The sequence below is a fragment of the Macaca mulatta genome, chromosome 9, assembly GCF_049350105.2.
Source record: "Macaca mulatta isolate MMU2019108-1 chromosome 9, T2T-MMU8v2.0, whole genome shotgun sequence".
Classification (NCBI taxonomy): Eukaryota; Metazoa; Chordata; class Mammalia; order Primates; family Cercopithecidae; genus Macaca; species Macaca mulatta.
In genome coordinates, this window is record NC_133414.1 from 101301911 (window position 1) to 101319179 (window position 17269).

Genomic DNA, 17269 nt, shown 5'->3' on the forward strand with positions numbered 1-17269 from the left:
AGATGTTATCCACTAGGCAATAGTTAATTATACTCCTGAACAGAAATAATACTACCATGGCTGGCCATCAAATTACCAACCCGCTCATAAAGCAACAAAGTCCTCTACCTTCCCTAGAGGAAGAACGCTGGAGAAAATCTTAGAAAAAGTAGTGAGGGAAGGGAGCGTGGGAAGATTTGCAAGCAAAGCCAAGAGTGCCCTCTTGTGGCAAACAAAAAAATGATTTTTAAAAATCACTAGTTACTTGGTAGCCCTTCATTTCCCAGAGTAAACACATTAACTTAGAGAACAGTTCCAAGTCCTGCCACCGGAGAAAGGGGAGAATCAGACGGCTATTAAATAAAAGAGAAAAAACATACACACAATTCTTTGGGCCTATAAGGCTCACTCAATTTTATTGAAAAGTTTAAGTAAGACTTTAAAAGTTACAAAGTAGTATTCTGCCTGCCTGTATTAGCCAATAACAAGCACTGTATTGTTACTGCAGCCAAATTAACTGTATCAGAAAAACATTAATTGTCATTTTGTCCACTGGACATTATTGTAAGGAAACGATGCTGCAAGAAAAGCAGACAAATATGGACTTCCCAACATAGAGACGTGAAGCAGGCATATTTAAAATAAGGACACATATAAAACTAAGACACAAAATGAATCCCTGAGCTGAGCTTTCATCTGAAAACATCACGTTCACACTTCATTTGGGTGAAAATGAACTAGGACACTTCTCATGGGCAACCACGGGGCTTTGGTTTCACACAGATGTGATCAGTAATGACAGTAGCTGGCTCCAAGAGTACATTAATCTCAGAAAAAATAGTGGTATAGTCTCCACAGGAATTTGCTTCTCAGATAAGTAGAATTATGGCCTGCCATGAAATTAAGAGTTCATGAACATAGATGGTTGAGTGTATCGGTCTTCAAGCATTTAAAACATAGTTTTTTGGTTTTTTATCAGTGCAATTTGTTTTTGAAGACTCCAGAAAACTATTTCATTTAACCTGAGCAATTAAAACATGTGTCAAATCACAGCTGTCACAGTTAGGTTTCATAAAATTAATTGTAGAATCCTTATTACTGGCACAGCTGTGATATTTCTGGATTTGACTATGCACCTACTGCAGGAAAACATAATAATATGTCATTTAGATCTCTAACTACAAGACCATTAGACTAGAGCACTCTTTAAGGCAAGGACATGAAAACTGCATAATTTTATACCTAGCTCAAGTCAGTGACAGACTTACCAATAACACAATTTTAAAATTCCAACACTTGTATTACTTTGTCCTATGAAGGGCAAAAAGTCAATATAGTATATTTTAAATTTTTAAAATAGAATGGATATAATGACCTTTTCATACATCAATGATATTTAAAAGACTTAAAGAGACAATACTATGGTTGAGACACTGGCTTCCTATTCCAGTCCTAATCAAAGAAAAAATAGCTAGTATGTGTCTAATTGTAACTAGAGAGAACTGGGCATCTTCAAAGTTATCATTTTCTTGGATATAAAAATACAAAAGGCCTGGGAAAGAAAAACTAATGTTTTACAGAAATTAAGCAAAAACATTTTCACATGACATAATCATTGACTTGGTGGTACACAGCTCACATTCAGCTTTCACTGATATTTCTTCATTAGATTAATAATTTTATTATAAAGCCTCCAAGGGGCATCCAGGCCCCAGATGAAGTCAAGATGCTCCCACTCCGGAATGCTCTCATGGAACACCAAGTTGGTGATCTGAGTCAGTAAGATATTGATGTCGTAGACATCCGCAAGCCAGTCATGACCCCCACTCCAGACTGCAGTCGGCACAAGCATGTCCTTCACATTGTATGTGGGAGGGTAACTCTACAATGAAAAGGAACCACAGAAAGCCTCGTTGTTGTTGTTTTAATTTTCAAAATCACAATAAGCACAATCTCCATTAAACATTGTCTAATAAGTTTGACTAAGAATAACAAACTAAATTTTTAAAATCCCTTTGAGTATCTTTTCAAGTTACCATTACCAGCACAAAAAAAGAAATCTAACCCCAAATGAAAGAATGCTAATTATAATCGCCACTAGCTGTGGAGCTGCTACCCTAGGCTGGGCACCAAAATGAATGTTTAATCCCCGGCAAGGAAGGTGTTGTACTCCATAGGTAGTAGACGCAAGGCAACAGAACCAAGTGGCTGGAAAGAGTTTGGAGTCATGCCCTCCTACTTCCTCCCTTTGGGTGTAAGACAAGTCACAGAAATTCTCTAAGCCTCATTGTCCTCATGTTTAAGTCAGAGATAATCATGTTTATGTCACAGAGATGTTCTGGGAATTAAATTTTAAAAACAGAGCAAAGTGTCTCACACTTCCGTGTATTTAGCGTGCGTGCTCAAAAATGCTAATTTTATTAGTACAGGGAAGAAGAGGCTTAAGCAATGTAATCTGGCCAAGGCCCCACAGCTACCAGATAACAGACCTAGTACTATCTGACTCTACAGGCTGTGTTTGTGATTACTCTGAATAATGCATAACAGTGATGATTCTTATTTAGAGCTGGGGACAAGACAGAGAGGAGGCCCAGCCCACAATATCAGCTACAAAGCTAGGATTGTTCTGAATGGACTGATGAAAAACAAACACTAGTCAACTCCCCCCAAACATTTCCCACAGCACCCGAGCCTAGCCAGAATCCTGATAGGCCAGGCTGGCTTTCTTGATGAGTTTTCAGGGCCCCCTTTAATGAAAAGACTAAAAACTTTACCTGGTTGTAATGAAAATAATTCTTGGCACTGCTTCCCCAGTCAAAAGCTTGAAACTTTTGGAATTTAACAGCCTAAAAAGAAGATAATTTAGGAAAGAATTATCTGACACCAAAGTTAGAGATAACATCCTAGGTTGCTGGAGCTAGCCACGACCTCGGAAATCAACTTTATACCAATATCCAGATTTACTCTTGATTTCCAAGGCATTATTTTAACTGAAATGGCATGGTTTTGCTCTGCTTGACTGAATGACTCAATTTCTCATTGTATGGTTGTTAAGCAGCTACCACCTGACACAAGAAAGCAGCTATGCACGTATGCTGTCAAATATACTAAATCAACAGTTGCTCCTGCTAGGGGAACTTTAGGCTGACATTTTCTGCTGAAATTTGCATCCTAAGCTTTTTCAAAGAGTTAGTGATTTTACTTGAGAAATATAGGTAGACAGATACATATCTACATACACATATATGTATATATATAGAGAGAGAAACAGATGGATATATATATATAGATAAAATAATTGTAATATACCATTGGCCCTCCATATCCACAGTTTTCCATCTATGGACTCAACCAAGTGATATTTTGCAGATTGAAAATATTTGGAATAAAACAATAAAAAATACAAACTTTAAAACACAGTATAACACCTACTTACATAGCATTTACATTGTATTAAGCATCATAAGTAATCTAGAGATAATTTAAAGCACATGAAAGGATGTGCATAGGCTATATGCAAATACTACACCATTTTATATAAGGGACTTGAGTATCTCTGAATTTTGGTTTGGGGGTGATGTCTGGAGCCAGTCCCCAAAGATACTTGAGGGACAACTGTATATTTTCTATGTACCCATTCTACTTGTCTAGTTATATTACTTAGTCAAATTTTAATGATCGTATTGATTAAACACTTTTTCTTGAGTATTGGTACCAGTATAATCACCAAGTAGTACTGCATGCCAGCACAACTCTAACTAGTTAGGGATACTAGAGCCATGAAATTGAAATTGTATTGAAATTTACATTAATTCATATTTAAAACAGTATAATACAAAATATTAGCAAAAAGTCATTTATTTTTAAAATTCAAAATAGTGCAAATCCATATTTCCTCTACATTCTCAAATTAAATGTATGTCAAGAATTAAACTCAAAAATTGGCAAGCCTGATGAATTGGAAATAGTAAGTTTTGCCGGACGCGGTGGCTCACGTCTGTAATCCCAGCACTTTGGGAGGCCGAGACGGGTGGATCACGAGATCAGGAGATCGAGACCATCCTGGCTAACACGGTGAAACCCCGTCTCTACTAAAAATACAAAAAACTAGCCGGGCGTGGTGGCGGCGCCTGTAGTCCCAGCTACTTGGGAGGCTGAGGCAGGAGAATGGCGTGAACCCGGGAGGCGGAGCTTGCAGTGAGCCGAGATCCGGCCACTGCACTCCAGCCTGGGCCACAGAGCGAGACTCCGTCTCAAAAAAACAAAACAAAACAAAACAAAACAAAACAAAACAAAAAAAAGGAAATAGTAAGTTTTGGTCACAAGGTGGCGCCTGGTAAAAAGAAATGCCCAGACATTCTTTGTCAAAACTGCTTTTGATTTATGTGAAGTCTGTTCTTATCAACTACATACAATTCTACTGTTTGATGTAATAAAAGACAGAGTGAGATGATACACTACAGGGGATTGTTACAGGACAAATGTTTGGCATCTGTTTTTGCCATTGCAAATGACAGATATTAAATACCTGTGGCATATTTAACAAGCAAAACAAAATTTGGATTCACAGCACCTGTTGGTACATCTGTTCCCCATCTTTGTCAGTGAAAATATATTGATGCAAACTATTCTGCCACTGAACACAGACAGCAGTTCACCACTTTGTCACATGTCCTTCAGCATGTATATGAAGCACCAGCGAGAGCACAGAATACAAAGCTGAAACTTGCCTATAGCTCAGACTGAAGTTCTAACTTTGACTTTGTGCTCAGAGTCACTTAGGACATCAAGCTATCCACTTGAAAGGGTATTTCAAAAGAAAAGTATTAAGATGATTTACAGTAACAAAAACCTGGAAATAAACTAAAGCCCAATAATAGATATTTGGGTAAATATGTTACATAAATATATACAAGGAGTATGCCACTGTCATAAATATAAATAAAAGAGAAACAGAAAATGCCTCATAAATAATCTCATAAACAATACTAAGTGGAAAAAGAAAATGAAACTGAATACACACTAAGGTTATACTTCTGTGATAATCATATCACAGAGTATATGTAGATAATGATCAGGAGGAAACAATAGTGTTAGGATAAATGGTTTTAAAATGAAATTTAAAAAATTATATTTAGGTCTTGAATGGTAACAAAAATGTAAACAGGTTCAACTTTTCTAAAGTACAATATGTATCAGAAGTGTTAAAGCTATGCCTACCCTCTCCCTACTAAGTCTACTACTATGAATGTATCATCCTAAGAAAATACTCTGACTAACATATAAGGACAGATGACTTACGACTGCAAAACAACTATTGCTGTAAAAAAATGATAATAAAATTCAAGCAACAGAAAACTGCCCTTTATGACAAATATTTTAAAAATTTAGTTACTGACCTGGAAAGGCATTTTTAATTGGGACAGAGACTGTCCCCATGCCCATTCTTGCCTTCTTCCTTTCAGTAACAATCCCCAAAGCTTTCCCTAAGCACATGGCTGCCAGGATAGAAACCACATCCTCATCCTCCTGCGAGCAGTCTGTGGCCATAACGCTCACTTCTGAGCTGTCTCCTTCACACACAGTCACTTGCCCTGAGCTCCCTCTCCCCTGCCTTCCCGTGAGTTGGAAGAGACATGGAGGTGACCCAGGTGCAACCGGGCAGAAGAGAACAGCACCCCAAGGATGGCAGAGCTATAGTCTGGAGGGAATTGGGTCCCTGCACGGCCTCATGGAACATAGCCAAACCCCCCACTGTCATCAGTCTGGGCCACCGCTCTCTAAACTTTATTATGAGAAAGAAAGAAACTCTTTATTTATCAGGTGTATTTTAGGGTCTCTAATACAACAACTAAGCTTGTATCTAACAAATATAATGACATTTCATTAAATGAATATTTACTTAAAAGCAGATGTAGTATGATCTGATTTTTGTAATGGAAATGATTATATTACAAAATTGTAAGATTATACCAAAATATTAATAGTGGCTATTCCTGGGTGCTAGATGTACAAGTCATTTTTCTTTCACTCACATATTTTCTAAAATTTCATAAAACGTATTACATATATAACAAAATGATAACAAATATCCTTTTTACAGTGTTCTTTAAAAGCCTACCAAAAGTATGCATTTTTCCTTTAAAGAAAAAAAAAAAAAAACAAGAGCACATCATAATCATCTAAGGTACTTATTCAAACACAGATCCCAGGGTCACAGTCCTAGGAATTCAGAGTCTCCACAGGTCTCAGACAGGCCCAAGAACCTGTATTTTTAGTAGCACCTTAGGTAGTTCAGAACAACACTGGAAAGCTATGTTGGGATGGCCTTCTTCAAACAGGCAAGAGTACCCGGGCTCTAGGCAGGGCCAGGGAGAAAGTGAGCAGTAATATCAAGTCTTGGCTCTGGGGAGCTGTGATACTCATCAGGTTTATAAGGAGAATGGAAAGATGAGTACACTAAATTTAAAAGCCCACTAAAGAATGAGGTATGGAATTTATTAACAAGTTAATACTAATTATTTAAACAAAAACTTCTGAATGTACTGTAAACAAAATGGCCTTTAAGGTCAACCCCAAACTCATACCACAAGAGCCCTCTAATGCCACATCTGAATTCTAGCCCCAGCCTGCCCGGCATCCAGGCCTGGTCACCTTCCACAGAAGCCTTTTCCTGCGCTGCCTCTTGGAGCCTGCAGCCTGCACCAGTGGCAGCCCCTAGTCAACAGCCCAGAGGAGGGAGGGCCAAAGGGAAGATCTGACACAACGGCTGCACAAAGCAACCAACCATTTTATTGACAAAAGATGGTACAGTGGGCAGAAGAGCAAAGGACCAGGCTGCCTTCTACAGCAAATCTGGGCTTTGCAAATATTCTGGAGGTATGTTCCACGGTAGCTAGAATCTAAAGTCACCAGGTCACAAATGGGGCACAGAGCAGTGCCCGGCCCTCAGCCTGCAGCCTTTGACCCTGGCTAGCTGCTGGATAAGAGGGCTGGAACAAGAGCAGTAGCCTGGATGACAGCCAATCCAACATCTCTACTGCAAGCCCCATGCTCAGTGGTGGCCCAAGACACAGAAGGGCGAAGCAACACAGGTCTGTAATATAAAATAGGGTTGGTCTAGGACAGCCTTGGTTTCAACATTCCCAAGGGCCTCTGACATCCCAGGTCTGGTGGCCATTTGTCCTTTGCTGAGGCCTGGCGTGTACTGCGCGTGGGCTGCTGGCAGTCACTAAGCTGGTGGGAAAGCTCAGGATCTGCCTCCAGGCAGCTCAGTCACCCTCCATCATCTCTGGGGGTGCAAAAACTGCTGAGGTGACAGACATTGGGCCTTTTAGGAAAATGTCCATTAGGTAAGAGGTTCTAGGCATCCTCAAAAATGTAGGAGATTCTAGTGACAGGGTATATGAAGAAAACAAGTGACTATAAGCATAAATGTGACCAAGGAGAAAAGCAGAGACCTGAACCAAGAACCGAAATCCTCAATCTCTGTGAATTTGAGGATTTTTGAAGGTTTGGGGGCATTCCTTAAGTGGTAAGCATGTGCTGTTCAGCATGTCATGAACTATTTGCATTCCAGATGCCCCTCTTTTAGGCCACAACAAACTGCCCCTGAGGGACTGACATTTAACTCTCAGCCTTCTAGTTACTATAAAGGGCCAAGAGCCTGAGGCCAGGCTCTTCCTAGTTCCTTAGAGATGAGCCCCAGGGAGAGGAGAACTATGGCACTGTCAGAGTTCCTGGGGCAACTGAAGAAGGAGATGAAAGTATCAGGATGTGCCGAAAACCTGGTTGAGCAAAATAATCTACCAGGCAGATTTTTTAAAAATACAGATCCTCAGAAATAAAAAGGAATGAATACTGACATACACAACATAGGTAAATTTCAAAACAAGTATTCTGAGTGGAAGAAGCTGGACAAAAACAAGTATAAACTGCATGACTGTTCTCCTACAAGCTCTAGAAAATGCAAACTAAGCTACAGCGACAGGAAGCAGATCAGTGGGATGGAGGGGAGGGATGGGGGAGGTGTCACAAAGGGGCAGGAGGGACCTTTAAGGATGATGATATATTTCCTGTGTCGATTATGGTGATGGTTTCACAGGTGTACACAAACACTGAAATATATCAAATTGTATACTTTAAATACTGTATGTCACTTATACCTCAATAAATTTTTTTTTAAAAAAAATAATAAAACTACTCGGGAGGCTGAGGCAGGAGAAACATGAACCTAGGAGGTGGAGGTTGCAGTGAGCCGAGATCGCACCACTACACTCCAGCCTGGCGACAGACAAAAAAATAAAATAAAACAAAAAATAAAAGTACAGATTCTCTAGTCCAAATGATTGGGACACAGGAGTCTTTGTTTTATAAGCCTGGAGGGTAGCCAATCTAAGAGTTCCACTATAATCCCAACTCCCAATACTTTTTTAAAGCAATGATTTATTAAAGGGTGTACTTTCTAAAGCAATTTGGTGATTCTGATGCAAGCAGTGACTGCCAGGTGTTTTTTGAAATTACTATTCAAGACACCTACAGTATCTTGGTTTAGGGCTTAAATGGTGAGTTGTTTCATATTGAAAATGAAGTTAGCTGAAAAATAAATGGCACAAAATTATGTCCTGAGGTAGAAAGAAGTCCCTGACATATTGTCAGGTGAAAAAAACAAAAGCAAGCTATAAAACAGTAAGCAGAAGAAAAATCAATCTATTTCTACATCTACTATTTCTATCCATGTCTTTAACAGCATCGTTTTGAAAAGAGGTATAGAATAGAATGCAGAGACATCCAATATCTATGGATATGCATTTCCTCTCTGTCTAGGGTTATACAATGATTCTATTTTTATTTTAAGATAATTTTTTTCTACATGTAGTTTCTAAATTTTCTAGAATGAACATGACTTATTTAAGTGATAAAATAATCAAAACTGTATTTCAAAAGTCAGGGGCCCCCATTCACATCTATCATTGGTTTAGCTCCAGTTTGTTCACTGCTGTTCTAAGCATATTGCGATCAGGGGTTAATGTTGCAACAGCAGTTTCTATCTTCGAAACAGCTTTAAAATCACTCTTTATGAAGCAACACACAAATAAAACAAATCTAGGACTCAATGAGAAAAAGATGGAGGGGAGGAAATGGGGAGGAAAAGAAAGGCAGGGAGAAGGAAAGGGAGAGAATATATTAACCTGAGATTTGAGGAAGGGAGAGGAGGGAAAAGAAAAATGTCAACCCCAGTAGCTGTTTGTGACCCACGTATAACACAGTGTGCCCCACTACAGATATCAAAAGCAACACAAGCACGATGACAAAAACCCAGGACTCTGCGGAAGAAAACCGGATCAGATGTGTAAGCAGGTTGTCTTTCTATTTGGGAAGGGTTTTCATGCCCAGACCTTTCTGATGTTGATTTCACATGAGCCCCAAATGCACTCCCGGAATGCCTACCTGGCTCCAGTGTAACATGTTTTGCACAGAAGTTCCAGCGGGAGAATGTGTTGTATATACATCCACTCTAGACTGCAAAATAAATACATTGAAATGAAGAATGAAAACAGCATTAAGGTGACATTGATAATAAACATTGTATTTTGCCCTTCAAAGCACTAAAAACTAGAGCCATAATCTCAAGTACATGAGATCAGAGATAGAAAAAAATTATTTGACTAAAAATCTGTCCTATAAAAATACATACAACCACACACGGAGTCCTTAAGAAGGAGGTGCAACAATATGGTAAGCACGGGACTGTGTGGGTTGCGTTTACAAGGCATGTTCATTTTCTTCTTCATGCTTTCATGAATTTCCCAAATTTCATATAACAATCACACCTTGCTTTAATTACCAGACAAAAGGAAAATGGCACTTAAATTCCTTAGGGCCTTTATTCCAGGATTTTAACCCTTTTTCTCAAAATGCCACATGACAAACTAACAAATAAATACATTCAGAAACACGAGCATAGTATTGGCCAAGGATTTACATTCTATAAAATAAAATGGGTTTACATTTTATAAAATGTATTTTTATAAATACACACACACTGCAAGCATACACATATGTGTATATAAATGGCCATTCCAAATTTAAATACTTAGAGTAATTTTTTTCGGGGGGTACATGTGCAGGTTTGTTACAAGGGTAGCTTGCATGATGTTGAGATGCGGGCTTCTATTGATCCCATAACCACAGTACTCAATATTGGCTATAGTACTCAATAGGAAGTTCTTCAGCCCTTGTCACTCTCCCTCCTTCCTCCCTCTCCCTCCTTCCTTTTGGAGTCCCCAGTGTCTACTGTTCCCATCTTTATGTCTACCACTTATAATAATTTCTAAAAGAAACAAATCACTAGAGTAAATATAAATATTACAACTTAATTTGTGACAGATCTCCTCATTCAATAGACTCCATCCAGGTACAACATAAGAAGGTGACCACAGCCAGCCTGAGGATAGCAGCAGGTGGTACCATATTCTAGGCATTGGCCAAAGTTCATGCTTGTGCCTCTCAAATGAAAGACCCTTCAGAGTTCTGATGAGGTCATTCCTGCCTCTCCCACATCATTCAACACAAATAAGCACATTCACAGATGAAAGAAAATCAAGTCTTACTATAAACATGCATACCATATTTAAATTTCTCTCATTAAATCCACACAGAAGAAAACAGAGATTTCCACAGAGCTCCTTCAGTATGACATGAGTGCAAACGTGGGTACCCAGCCACTTCAAAAACGCACTCTGGGGAAGAAATTCTTTGTCTCCAAATAAGTCCTACAAAATAAAAAGAAACCCAAGAACATCTCAGCATTTCATGCTGGTGCATAGGTCTCCATGATTCACCTCAGAAGCAGAGACAAGTACCCAGTGTCTCCACGAATGGTCTCAGGAAAGAATGGCAGCCAGTGGACATCAAACCAGGATGCTTTTGCAGAAGTTTACCAAAGCAAAATTCACACACTACAGAGGTGTATTGAAATTCTCCAAATGAAGAGATGGAGGGAGAAAAATAAGTTTACAGCAGACTTCTCCAATGGGAAAGGGCCTTAATGATCACCCCTCCCAGGGCCATCCCAAGTAGTTTTCATGTGACTGATGGATCAGTGGTTACTTCTAAGAAACAGTCAAGACTATGATTGATCAGTAATGTCTGCCGGAGGTGTGTCCATCTAATTCAATGCTATTGGCCAGCAGGCCAAATCCAGCCCACCACTTGTTTCTTGTTTTATTTTGTTTTTAAAAATTTTTTTATTGGCCGGGCATGGTGACTCATGCCTGTAATCCCAGCACTTTGGGAGGCCAAGGCAGGAGGACTGCCTTGAGTTTCCATCTTTCCTATTAAACTCTTCTAAATGGTCCAGGAGAGATGTTATACCTGATTTCATGTATATATTTCTATACAGGATTTCATATGTGTGTGTGTAAACATATATTTCATAAAAGACATATACCGCATGCATAATAGACCATCTGCTCTTACCTAGCTTAAAACTCTTTTTCATGAAATCTATTTCCTCCTTGAACAGAGGTTCGGGTGCCACAGCTTTAGGGCAGAGCCCTGAGGAAGCTACTGGCTGTGTTTAGGAGCCATATTATAAAATACAATAATGATAGCGTTGTTAGGTCACCCTCAGTGTAGCTAGGGATGGGCTTTTGGGAACATTTCCTGCCTGCCATCTCCTACATCCTCGGTGCACAGGCTCCCCTCATGGGATAAAGGGCAACACCACCAATGCTTAAATTATTTTCTCCCAGACTCTCCTTGCGCTCCCTGTGAGGTGGGCAGAGCTGTACTGACACATGCCAACCATGAGTACACGTGGCACCAGTGTGCAGGAAACGACAGGCCTCCGCAGCCCCCGGGTCTGGAAGGAGGGGTAAACGGAAGAAGAAAAGCCCACTGCTCCACTGATATCAAAATGCAGGGCAAGAAGGTAGATTCTCCCTCCACTTTCCAGTTCTTCAGATCTCGGAGGAAATCTGTGGGGAGAGGAGAGGGATGGGAGGGGTCCAAGTACCTTAATGAGAAGATCTGGTAATCGCCCTAATTTGGCCATAGGGCTAGTACAGAAGTCGACTGAAACCACAGGAGCCAGGGCAAAAAACATTTTAATCCTTTTGGCCAGCTCAGGGATCTGTGAAAATGCTATAAAACCTGTGAGAACAAAGGGAAGAAAACAGGAATTCCATCTTCTGGGATTTCCTTCTCAGGAAACACAAAGGCCCACCCTCTCGTGGCGGCCTGAGACCCACGCAAGCACCACTACTAGCAGGAGGCAAAACACTTGACATGGCGCCCTCTGAACTTCCGTGTGCCCTAACACTGAATTTGGTTAAAGTAGTCAATCAAGCATTTGTTAATGCTTGTTCCAAATCTCAACCTAGATAAGCACTGTAAGAAATCCAGGCTGGGGGAACCAGAAAATCTTCCCAGTTCCTTTTACAATGTAAATAACAGGCTGTATTTCCAAGAGCCTCGCCCCATCACCTTTATGCCCCCCATGCCCCTCCTCCAACGAACAATTAACAGACACCACGTTCAAATAAACCACCAATGATTTCAAAGGAACTCACACATTTAGAATCCCCTAGCTTTAAAATATATTTTAACCCTTGCTGTGGTTTGACTGTGTCCCCAACCAAATCTCATCTCTAATTGTAGTTCCCATAATTCCCATGTGTTGTGGGAGGGACCTGGTGGGAGATAATTGAACCATGGAGGCGGTTTCCCCAGTACTGTTCTTGTGGTAGTAAGTCTCAAGAGATTTGATGGGGTTTTTTTGGTTTTTTTTGTTTTTTTGTTTTCAGACGGAGTCTGGCTCTGTCGCCCAGGCTGGAGTGCAGTGGCACGATCTCGGCTCACTGCAAGCTCTGCCTCCTGGGTTCATGCCATTCTCCTGCCTCAGCCTCCCAAGAAGCTGAGACTACAGGCGCCCGCCACCACACCTGGTTAATTTTTTGTATTTTTAGTAGAGACGGGGTTTCACTGTGTTAGCCAGGATGGTCTCGATCTCCAGACCTCATGATCCGCCCGCCTCAGCCTCCCAAAGTGCTAGGATTACAGGTGTGAGCCACCGCGCCCAGTGGAGATTTGATGGTTTTATAAGGGGAAACCCCTTTTCGCTTGGCTCTCACTCTCTTGTCTGCCCTTGCTCTTCTGCCATGATTGTAAGGCTTCCCTAGCTCACAATCCATTAAACTGTGAGTCCGTTAAACCTCCTTTTCTTTATATATTAAGCAGTCTCTGGTATGTCTTTATTAGCAGCATGAAAACGAATTAATACAACCCTCTCTGACGTCTTGCCACCTGGTCCCAGAATGTCACTTCAGGAAGCAGTGGGGCAAAGGGCTCAAGCAGGCAAGTCATGAAAGAAGAACTATAAATAAAGAAAAATGCCTAACTCCATCTTTTTCTGGCAATATAACCACATGTTTTGAGACCCTTAAAAACATTCATATCTTTCATATAGTAAGGCTCCTTCTAGGAATATGTTCTAAGGAACGCATGTGACGGAAACACTAAGGTGTTAGTCATAGTAAACATTAAAAGGGAGATTAAATAAATTATAGGACAGGTTCCTAGCCCCTAATTACAAAGACTCTTGCTTGCTAGAATTATGGGCAATTTTTATTTTCTTTAATTTTGCTAAATCTTCAGTTCTGCTTTTCTACAGTGAATATGCATTACTTATATAATCAGCATAAATTAAAATCATATAACTTTTCAAAATCTTTTGTAAACCAAATGTACCTGTAGTTAGTTATATTCCACTTAACTTCAGGAGGCTGTATATTTTCTTGTTTTCTTTATATAAGCCTCTGAATTTAGAAACTACTTGTTTTCTACCCTCTCCCATCCCTATCTTGCTTTATCTAGGAAAACATATAATATATTGTGGCTTACATTAATTTCTTCAATTTCAAGAGAACCATATACCATGAATTTTCACAGAAGACTAAATGTTACCAAAATTCCTTATCTTATTCATTATTTCTGCTTGGCATTTAAAAACAAATGGAATTTGAACTAACATCTTTTTATATATCACTTTTAAGAAAAGTACAAACTCTGTAATGAAGAATTTATACCAACTTCTAGTTTTATTTACATACATACCTATTGTGGTGCCTTGAGAATGACCCACATAATACACTTGTTCTTGGCCAGTTTTATTCAGAATGAAGTTAATGGAAGCTGGTAGGTCATATTTTGCCATCTCATCGTAACTGTAATCCAAGAAAGGAACTCTTTCATTGAAATAGTACATAAAATAGAAGAGCACACCCATACTGAGTATGCAGTTTGATGAGTTATCACAAACTAAACACAGCTGGGAAAACGAGCAGTGAGTCCAGGAAACAACACCAGCAGGACTGCAGAAGCCCCCTTGGGCTCTCTTCCAGTTGTGTCTACCAAAGGTAACTATTGTCCTCATTTTTCACACCAGAAATTAGTTTCACCTGTTTTTAAATATTTCTGTAAGTAGAATTATACAGCGTGTATTCTTCTGTATCTGGCTTCATCCATTTTTTGCTGCATATAATTGTAAGTTGTTCATTCTTATTCTACTATAAAAATATACAACATTTTATCCATTCACTGCCGACACGCATTTGGATAGTTTCCTGTTTTTCACTGTTACAAATAGCGTGACCATAAACCTATTCTTGTATATGCCTTTTGGTAAAAACTCTCATTCTTGTGTTTCACGTCCTCAGGGGTGCCTCTGGTTTTAAAAATGGGAAGCCAGCCTGGAGGCTGCTATAGTGCTGCTGACTTTCTCTGATACCTGGTACCAGAACATAGACCAAAACCCAAGTGTGCATATAGGTATACGCGTGCGCATGTTGCCATGGCAGGAGAAGAGCCAACCCCTAGCAAGTTCATACAATGTGCCAGGTTCTGTGGAGGCTCCTTCTCTGCATCCTCTCCTTTAAGCCCCCAGTGACCTTATGAGGTAGGTGTTTCTTATGCTCCATTTTACAAATGAGGAAACCAAGACACAGGAGACTTATGTAAGATGTCCAATGTCATATAGCAATTAACTGGTAGAGCCAGAAGTAAGAAGGAGGAAAGGAGAATTTCTGGAAAGAAGAAAATTGAACATCTGGATTACATATTTATGGAGAAAGCAGGAAAGTTATGGAGCAACATTTACCCAGCAGCACCCACACCACCAGAAATGCCAAAATAACTTAAGAATTCCTAACTAAATGTAAATCTTAATGTAATCATTTGCTTAAAATTTACCTAACTGCTAGTCATTAAATTCCTAGCAACGTTTAAAACCTTTCAAAAGACACCAACTTTCCCTCTCCTACAACTTCAGAGGTACCCACCTATCTGCCTCTTCTGCTGGAATCCTGTTGCCTGCTTTAAGAGTACTAAGGAGAGGCCGGGCGCGGTGGCTCAAGCCTGCAATCCCAGCACTTTGGGAGGCCGAGACGGGTGGATCACGAGGTCAGGAGATCGAGAGACGATCCCGGCTAACACGGTGAAACCCCGTCTCTACTAAAAAATACAAAAAAAATAGCCGGGCGAGGTGGCGGGCGCCTGTAGTCCCAGCTACTCGGGAGGCTGAGGCAGAAGAATGGCGTAAACCCGGGAGGCGGAGCTTGCAGTGAGCTGAGATCCAGCCACTGCACTCCAGCCTGGGTGACAGAGCAAGACTCCGTCTCAAAAAAAAAAAAAAAAAAAAAAAAAAGAGTACTAAGGAAATACATCCATGCCATTATCAATTCAAACATACCTGAAAGCCCAGAATTCATCCTGAGAAACTGAGAGTGTCTTATGTTTCCGAGACCAGGTATTTCCTCTGCTGTTGCCCATCCACACGTCAAAACCAGCATCAGCAAGAATGAAGCCCAGGCTGCTGTTGGCAAGGTTTGTGACCCAGTTACTAGAATCCGCCAGCAAGCCATGTTGCAGGAAGACAACCGGTTTGGGACCTGAAAAACATTCATCGTTTAGGAGGCAGTAGCACCAAGCTTCAAAACAAATATGACATCTTGCTAAATAGAACATTCGTAAAAGATCCATAAGCAAATAATGAACTAGAAATAAATTGAAAGACTGAGGTGTTGATGTACTCCATATAACATTAGTAAAGAATTTTTTTAAAACAGCACTGGCAAGGTAGCAGTGAAACTGGACCATTTTTTGCATGTCCACTAATAAGACACACTTATATAAGCAGCAAAAACAAAAATCAATATAATATATTTTTAAGAACTTGTAAAATGTTTTTACAATTTGCTTTCATAATTGCATTTCTCACAATAATTCCTAACAAAATAAACCAAAAGAAAGAAAAAGATCACACATAATGAGACACCACTATACATGTATCAGAATGAGCAACATCCAAAAACACTGAAAACACCAACTGCTGAACAGGATGGGGAGGAATAGGAAGTCTCATTCATTGTTGGTGGAAACGCAAACTGGTAGCACCACATTGGAAAAGTTTGGCAGTTTCTTACAAAACTAAACATACTCTTACCATATAATCCAGTAATCACGTTCCCTGGTATTTTACCCAAAGGAGTTGAAAACTTACATCTACACAAAAACCTGCATACAGATGTCTATAGTAGCTTTACTCATAATTGCCAAAATTTCGAAGCAACCAAGATGTGCTGCAGTAAATGAATGGGTAACTAAACTGTGCTACATCCAGACAATGGAGTGTTACTCAGCCCTAAAAGGAATTGAGCTATCAAGTCATGAAAAGACGTAGAGAAACCTTAAATACATATTACTAAGATCTGTAAAGGCTGCATTCTATATGACATGCTGGAAAAGACAAAACTATAGAGACAGTAAAAGAGATCCTGGTTGCCAGGGGTTAGGAGGGAGGAAGGCATTCATAGACACAGCAAAGAGGATTTTTTAGGTCAGTGAGACTACTCTGTATGATACTATAGTGGTAGATACATGCCATCATACATTTGTCCAAAACTATAGAATATACAACATCAAGAGTGAACTGTAATGGCCGGGTGTGGTGGCTCATGCCTGTAATCCCAGCACTTTGGGAGGCTGAGGCGGGTGGATCACTTGAGGTCAGTAGTTTGAGACTAGCCTGGCCAACATGGCAAAATCCTGTCTCTACTAAACATACAAAAAAGATAGCTGGGTGTGGTGGTGCATGCCTGTAATCCCAGCTATTCAGGATGCTGAGGCAGGAGAATTGCTCGAACCTGGGACGCAGAGGTTGCAGTGAGCCAAGATTGCACCGCTGTACTCCAGCCTAGGGGACAGAGCGAGACTGAGTCTCAAAAAAAAA

General features: G+C 40.1%; 1 protein-coding gene across 2 annotated transcripts in view; it reads right to left on the bottom strand.

Moving 5' to 3' along the window:
• Nucleotides 1-368: 368 nt before the first annotated feature.
• The window catches only part of LIPA (lipase A, lysosomal acid type), a 39653-nt gene continuing 22752 nt past the window's right edge, over nucleotides 369-17269 (bottom strand). Inside the window, exons 4-10 of one of the 2 annotated variants that reach the window (XM_015147627.3) lie at nucleotides 15731-15929; nucleotides 14098-14207; nucleotides 11999-12135; nucleotides 10608-10754; nucleotides 9430-9501; nucleotides 2754-2825; nucleotides 369-1861 (exon numbers count right to left, since the gene is read on the bottom strand). In XM_015147627.3, coding sequence (XP_015003113.1) covers nucleotides 1628-1861; nucleotides 2754-2825; nucleotides 9430-9501; nucleotides 10608-10754; nucleotides 11999-12135; nucleotides 14098-14207; nucleotides 15731-15929 — 971 coding nt within the window. In that variant the 3' untranslated portion in view covers nucleotides 369-1627. 2 annotated transcript variants of the gene reach the window in all.